The following is an 8,040-nucleotide window of genomic DNA, read 5'->3' as shown; positions in this document are numbered from 1 at the left end:
TTACAAATAAAACAACAGGGTTGCAATTGCACTTAAGACATTGGCATCCTGTGCCTCAAAGACTTATGAGACACTGAAAATGTGAATTAGGTTAACTTTAAAGTAATGTTTCTTTGCCCTCTCCCAACTAAAAATGAGAGAAATGGGTCGGAAGTGCGAGAAATTTTCTTTCTCAGAAAATTTCGATTTCATTGGTAAAGTTTTAAAACCTATTTTCAAGAATACATTTTTTCTGCTTCCTTAAGAGGGCAAACAAACATTCTCTTTTTTAAAGATGGTCTTATAAGAAAAGTATCAATTGTTTTTTCACAATTTTTAAACCCTTAGTTACAGTGTACCTCAGGACTCATTTAAAACACCAGCATGCATCCTTCTTGGTACATAATGTTATTTATTTAAAAAGCTTAACATCAATTTCACTGAATCTATGAAACTATTGTAGTTTGCTTCTTAGATTTAGGCTTCTTAATATTAAATCATAGTGCAAATCAACATTGTAAAAAAAATCATCCTCCACAACATTTTCTAAACAATATTTACAGGTTTAACTGGCATTTGCTTCTAAGATCTCTATATTGCACAAGTTTAACACATTTGCTAGTATACAGTCTACATACATATTTGTGTTTGCATTATTACAATCGCTATGCAGCTTTCTATACCTTTTTAATGTAAATCAAATAGTAATTTCTTGATATACGTATGCACCGACATGTTATTTGTAACAACAATACTACTTAATACGGTTACTAACGTTTTCCTCCCAAGAGCGTTGACAAGTACATTCATGAATAAATATTCGTAATCGACCTTTCACCATTTACATCTTTCAAATAAATTGTTGGAATTGCCTCACTTTTTCATTTTTAAAATGTAGTAACTTGCCCTTATAGAAAATAAACACTGTACGCTATTAAATTTGTTGACTCCAAAATATTAAACTGTTAGTACTGGATATTTTCTAGCATTTTGTTAGATTACAAATAAACATAAAATTTTATGGCAGTAGGCAGAAAAGTAATCCTTCTTTTCATAAAGTTGAGGAGTTCTTCAGAAATTAAATATTATGATTAAACACTGAAAGTTATTAACTGCAGAAGACGAGACTGGAAACAGAAATTTACCTTGTCGTACGCCAGTGCTGCTCTTAAAACAAATAAACACAATCATTAATATTAACTTTTGTTATTTCGCCATTCTCCATTACAAAACATACAATATACATTTAAAAGATATACTAATTTATCAGATTTCTATTTCAACTTTTAAACTGTCCATAATTTCAGTAAATAAGTAATAATTACCTCTGCCTATATGTCAATTTAAAATGAGTTAACATCTTTAATAGCGATGTAACTTCAAAGCAATTGTATTGAATCATTTCATTATTTCTTAAATTAATCTTATTTGCTGCTTATTTTTCCATTCAGGATTTCTTTGTCCTGAACTTTATTTTAAATTATCAATGGACTGTGTTTATTCGATAATACATGTACTCTTATCTAAAAGTATAAAATCTGGAGAGAGAAAAAATATTTAACAATAAATTCTTCGCACTGAGACTTGTTGGGTATTTATTGCATATAATTTTCTTGTAACTTTCAACATATTAAGTACCTTTCTTGACAGTTCAACAAAGAACAGTATATCATATTACATCACACAGACGCGACTGAGACACTTGTTCATTATCTTCATATTTCATAGTTAAAGTTTTGACAATCGGTATCATTGTAAATGACCCAATCTGCAATAATATTGTATTTGATTTTTTTTTTATCTCTAAAAAGAGATTCAGGGGTATTTTCTTAAAATGAAAAAATAAATGAATATGTATCTTTTGTTTCAACTAATATGTTGAAATTTGGGCCTTGAAATATTTCAAGAATACTTTTTATCCTTCGTGAAGTGTCATTTTTGAGACACATAAAGTTACCGCCTAAGGGAAAGGAGATTGCATGATTTTTTTTGTATTGTATGTAACTCGACTAATGTGTCTTCGGTTAGACCCATCAATAATGAATATAACAAGTCATGCATTGTTTCTTATTCTAAGCGTCGGAGTGGCCACTGCTTTATAACCAGCGTTCACCTCCGGAGAATCATCAGTGTTGCATTGGACGTCTCGCTAGCAGGTGTTGTAGGAACAAGACAAGGAGTTATTTTATATCCGTGTCTATTTACACTAAACAGGTTTGTGTTATATTTTTCAACCTTATCTAATCCAGTGGATTAATTACTTCTGAAATGGAAGTTTGATACACCTTTTATTTTAATTATTGTTGTACCAATGTCTTACAGGAAATTATTGCATGTGTCATGTATTATAAACTTATCTGGAATCGTGTTCTTCTTTAGAATCAAATCAATTTTAGTCGGATTCTTATACTTTGACACATATTAATTTTTAACGTTTTTCTTGATTTTTTATCTCTTCGATTAAAAATAATCAAATTGGCTTTATTTGTAGATTTTTAGCATGTTGCAATTGTTTATTAATTAAGGTTAAAAACTTAATTCTTGCTGGTCAAATACCAAGTTTTGTTCAAATTTAATCGATTTTATTTTAATTTCTGAAAATGAATCAATTCCATACAATTTCTCCATTTTAAAGCATTCTTAAGAAATTTAATAATTCTTCAATTTGTGTGCCTTTAGATATTCTTACTTTTACTTTCAATTTTAATTCGTTTACTGATGGCAAGAAAAAAGTGATTGCTTTTCCTTTGATGCATATGCATCTAAGTTATGTTTGAAAAAAAGTTTTTATATGAGGAAAGCAATATAACTAAAGTAAAGAAACACCTCATAAGTATTATGAATTTATCCACTTCAGCTAGGTAATGCTCGAAGTAAATATTAATTAATCAACTTTATTATGTTCCAGAACGTGTGGACTATCTCTTCATTAATTATAAGCTTGCCTTTTATCTTGTTGACAATGTTTTCATTAATGCATTAATTTTCCCATTAGTTTCCTTTGTGAATATCAAGTAAATTAATTGCAGTCCGTCTACGCCGTTTCTTAGGGTTTTTAAGGGATGTTTGTCATTGAAGACATCTTGGGCACATAAAAAATTATATTCTTAGGCTTACGCTTACTTACTGCAGGTGGTTTAAGTAGTTGTTTTCTATGGTTTTAAAAGTTTTTTCTCCTCTTCATTTGTAAATTTTGAATTCACTAGATGGTGGTAAATGCAAAATTCACATGTTGTAAAATATGCATTTATCTCAATCTAGCAAACTGAAAATTTTAAAATTTCTATGTGGTGGTAAATGCAAAATCTACAAGTTTTGAATTTCGCCTTAGCCTCCACCTAGCAAATAAAAAATTTAGAGCATTGTATAAATCGCTTTTTTGCTTCCGATTTTTCGTACGAAGGCACTTAGAGTATCCCTTGCTAGTGGATTCTGCAAAATAGGAATTTGTGATCGCCGTCTAGTTTTTTTTCTTATTTGTATTATCTCTATTACAGAAGTCATAATGAAGTCCTGTTTGGCCATCGCTTTCGTTGTCTCCCTTGCCGTAATGCAGGTTACATCACAAGGTATGTGTTTTGTTTTAATTACCTGGTGAGGGTTCGTCTTATATATCAAATATATATTTTCTAAATGATTGCATGAATACAGGACGAAAGAAATATAAGTAGAAAATACTTTAAAAAGCTTCGTTAATCTTACATTTAAAAAAAAAAATCTTTTTACTTATGTTCTTTCGTCTTTTAGCTAGAAAATAATGGGTGAAGGTTATTTCCCTGTCTAACACCAAAAAACATAAATTGTATTACCCAATGTGTAATAATGCATTGACTTTTTAAAAAGCTTAATAAATGGCAAAATGAATTGTACTACAATGCCTGACATATGTAAATCCAGCTTTGCGTGGACGCAGCGACCTTTTTTCTATATTGTTTTATGGGTTATTGCTTATCGCAAAGGTATATTTTCTCTATCTGCCTCCCAGTTATCGCAATGCTGTTTCAGCTTCTTGCTTTAAATATGCGTATATAAACACGTAATATGTCGTAACGGCCAACTAAATGAGAAAAACAATCAAATTAACCCCTGAAGGAAAATATTATTTGATTGCTGTCCGGGACCCTTTGTTTATTGTGAACAATGTTAGCTTCTTCGGGTCATAAAACGTCAACCGACTCCGGTTCCATGTGTCAGTTAATGTTTTTGACTGTCCTCGTCAATCTCGAACCATGGCGAGATCTTCTAGGGCCCGGATTTATGGCCCCCATACAGCGCATTGATGGCATAAAACCATAGTTAATCAATCTCATGTCACTTTGAGTGATAGTCGAATCAGTTGGGTCTTTTCTTTTTTTATATATTTCTTCTTATTTTTAGGTCATCCTTTTTTTCTTTCTGGTAATTTTTTGGAGACATGGAATAAATTGTATAGGATTAAAAATATCAATTTATAATACGAAATGAATTTAAATATTTTACCTTCATTGTAAAGAACTTTATTGATTTCTTTGAAAATCGTGTTTCTTTTCTGACGGATGAAGACTTTTGCTTTTACCGGAGCAGTTGGCCGATGAATTCATTTGCTTTGCTGAAAAAAAAAAGTTGTATGAGCTTTATTCAAGTATACATCGCTATGCTTCAATGGCTTTTTTATATTCAACAGCTATAGGCACTTTGCTATGGTTAAATCTATAAATAATTTTGTTATATTTAAATTGGAAAAGAAAAATAATTAATTTTTAATTTGAAGAACTATTTTAATATTTTTTCTAAAGTCCCTAACATTAACATGATTAAGCCATTTTTTTTCTTTAAATAATAAACTATATCCTGTTGGCAGGTTTTAATGATTTGGGACGACTACTAGCTATGGACAGAATGGGAGTGGATATTCCCGATTCTGTTTTAAGATACCACATGTTAAGGGGCTTTGGGTTTCCAAGTCAGTCTTCTAGTGCAAGCGTTCCGATGACGTCGCTCGGTCCTCAAAACACTCAAAGAATCCTGAATATGCTCCGAGGGAGGAATTTTAATTTAGGACAAACAACGCCTAGCCCCGTTTCCAGCCGTTCTGCTCAAGTTGACCTGTCTTCTTTCCTTTCGAATCTCTCTTCAAATAGGAACACAAATAAACAGTCACCTACCAATTTTCAAGGCTTCAATCCGCTGATTATGGCACACATGTTGGAGAATTTTATTTGAGCGAGACCGCCGTGTAATATTTTTTCATGAATAGTTTTTTTTATCCTATTTAATCAATTATAATTCCCTAAACACCTTTTAACCATTTTTGTAAAACGAACTAAATTGTTCTCATTAATCAGATTTGAATGCATGTATACATGTATATACCTTTAACGTCACAAAAATATGTCAATAATTTAGACACAGCATGACATTCTAACGGGATAGAAAATTAAAAAAAAAACGATATTCTCGATTATATACATTGAATTCAGTTCTTAAAATAGACACGGACCTTTTAAACATGCGCGTCTTATATGCAGTTTCCTGTTTATTAGGTACACGAGCGGTCTCAAGGCGCAGGGCCGAACAGGCAATATCCTCCAAGCGAGCATCTATAAATAGACCAATGTCTAATGTACCATTCTGGGCCCTCCATAACGAAAATATGATGGAGTACTTTATGTTCCAACAAATGTTTCACGGGGCTCCCTTTGGCAACCAGCAGCAACAGCCGAATTTTAACTTTGCAAATTATTATTTGATGGACATGTTCATGTGAACTTTGCATTATGGCCATTGAGTTGACATTTTACCTATATTTAACAATCATTTTTTTGTTTAATTATACTTTGACATTTCTTAATTAAAGGTGAAGTTCTGATTGAGTTTGGTTTTTGGTGCGGGCTTTTATTCCATCTTTTATTATTTTTTTTTTCAAAATATGGATAAGGTTTAAAACATTTTGGAATGACCTTGGGATATGGCAGCAACAATTTCTCCTTACATTCATAATTCAGATTTTTAATGAAAACACGTTTCCTTTGAAAATTATAATCATTCGTTTTTAATCTTCCCAAAAATTTCTAGAAAAAAGTCATTTCAAAAGTTTATCTATTCTAAAAACGATCCTTACAGGTGCTCAGAATGAAAATGCCGCGCAAGCGCAGAAGGCTTCTTCCCAGGATCCCATGGGTCAACTTTTTCCGTTGATGGCGCTTGGGGGCATGAATGACAAATTTCTCTCCAGTTATTTCATGCTTAACATGCTTGGCGGACAGAACAATGTGATGCGCGGTGGTCTTAACGGAATAAACCCACTCTTTTTGGGCCCGATGTTTGGCATGGAGATGGGATTATTCTGAATGCGTTTAAGACTGTTTATATCCCTTCTTTTGAACTCATTATCTGTCATTGCTCTCATCATCAATGTCATCAGCATCATCATTCGTGCCATCTTCATACAAACATTTTATTTATTATTGTGTGTGTTCTGTGACGTATTAGCTTGTGCTATTCCGCTTATATCTTAAGAAATAAATGTTGTTTACATGATATCATAATCGCTTGTCTTTTCATTTTTCACATCTCTGGCATTTCAGAGCATTGCATGCCTTGTACTTTTATAACTGTTCGATATTTCGATGCATATCACTGCATGATGGTTATCAATCTCTCTTGCATTTTAAAGCATAACTTTATCATTTATCTTCAGTTTTATTTTTCATCATGAAAATACTTGTGACTCCTAGAAAAAAATTCATCGTCGTTAAATTAATTTTTTTTCTGTTTTAATTCTTAACAAGCATTATCAAAATTATTCTAATAAAATCCCATTGCACGCCATTGCTTAGCTTTTGCACTCAGCACTTTTGTTTTATTCGCCTGTAATTTACAGCTGCCGCCGGAACTAAGCCCGCCGATGGTTCAGCTGCTACAGCCGCCGCACAGAGCGCCAGAAACAGGATGCTCCTTCAGAGACTTAGCCGTGCCAGGTCCGGTTCCAGTGCAGGAGGACTCATGGGTGGCATGAACAACCTTCTGCCATTCATGATGCTCAGCGGTGCCGGTGGTGATTCCATGAGAAACCTTATGATGTTGAAAATGTTCACTGGTGGTGCTGGTGCAGGTGGCGCTGCCCAAGGAGGCATGATGGGAAATATGCTCCCTCTTATGATCCTGTCAGAGGGTGGTCTTTCCTTCTAAGGAATTAACTTCCGTTTATTAAAAAAAGGACTTTTTCCGGTAAAGGAAAGAAATGTGTTTTGAGCTTGGACTCAAGATAGATGTACATAATTCTGTGTAAAACATTTTGTGTGTGCTTGGTATAGTCCAATTCATGTTCATCCTGCTTCTCGAAAAATACAAAAGAACATTCCATTTCATCATCATAAGTACTATCATCAATCCAAACTTATAACCGTTCTATCTATTTATTGCCACATGCAATGATCCACATACGGCGCGGGTTGTTTAACTGGAGTGAAATATTGTGCATTATCATGAATATTCATTAAAATAACCAGTACATGCTGCGTTTCTGAATAAAATCGTTATTTTAATAATTTTTGTCGTTCATTCTTCTTCATCTAAGTTGTTGAGAGAAAAGTATGAGCAAAAAACTCATAATTACAGAGTACTAAGTATCTTACCTCAAAGAAAAGTACTTAAGTATATTATAAAGAAGCCTATGATGGTTTTTCTCAGTTTTGTCTTCAATTTAACTGAAACTTGAACAAAACTTATGGATGGTATTGAATACTACAAAGAGTTATGCCTGCCATTTTTTTCAACACACAAAAGGCTACTTGGATATCAGTAAAAGTGTTTTAAGAACTGGTGTATTTGTAGAAAAATGGAAAGACAAATAACAAGATTCGTAACTCTTAGTTGTAGAAAACTTAGATATACAAAGAATTAACAAGTCGTTGAAAAAGATGTCTAGATAGAATACTAACAAGTGGAAAATTAATTCTCATCTCTGAACAAATGTTTCGCACATGTTTAACAAGAATTTAACCAGGGATCAATAACATTATGTCCAAACTTACTGACACTATACATTTTTAAGGTTGTTTATTATAAATGTTTTCACAT

The 8,040-nt window shown here is 32.5% G+C and overlaps 1 protein-coding gene across 1 annotated transcript; it reads left to right on the top strand.

Moving 5' to 3' along the window:
- Window positions 1–2,115: 2,115 nt before the first annotated feature.
- LOC134276887 (uncharacterized) lies at window positions 2,116–7,508 on the top strand. The gene is made up of 3 exons (XM_062759170.1): window positions 2,116–2,193; window positions 3,477–3,548; window positions 6,842–7,508. Exons 2-3 carry the CDS (start codon window positions 3,485–3,487, stop codon window positions 7,147–7,149), a joined length of 372 nt encoding a protein of 123 aa, XP_062615154.1. The 5' UTR covers window positions 2,116–2,193; window positions 3,477–3,484; the 3' UTR covers window positions 7,150–7,508.
- The last annotated feature ends 532 nt before the right edge of the window (window positions 7,509–8,040 follow it).

Source organism: Saccostrea cucullata, unplaced genomic scaffold (assembly GCF_032062105.1).
Source record: "Saccostrea cucullata isolate Sc308-1 unplaced genomic scaffold, CSIRO_AGI_Scuc_v1 ctg643, whole genome shotgun sequence".
Lineage (NCBI taxonomy): Eukaryota > Metazoa > Mollusca > Bivalvia > Ostreida > Ostreidae > Saccostrea > Saccostrea cuccullata.
The sequence above is the reverse complement of the archived record's forward strand: the minus strand, read 5'-3'. Positions and strand labels throughout refer to the sequence as shown.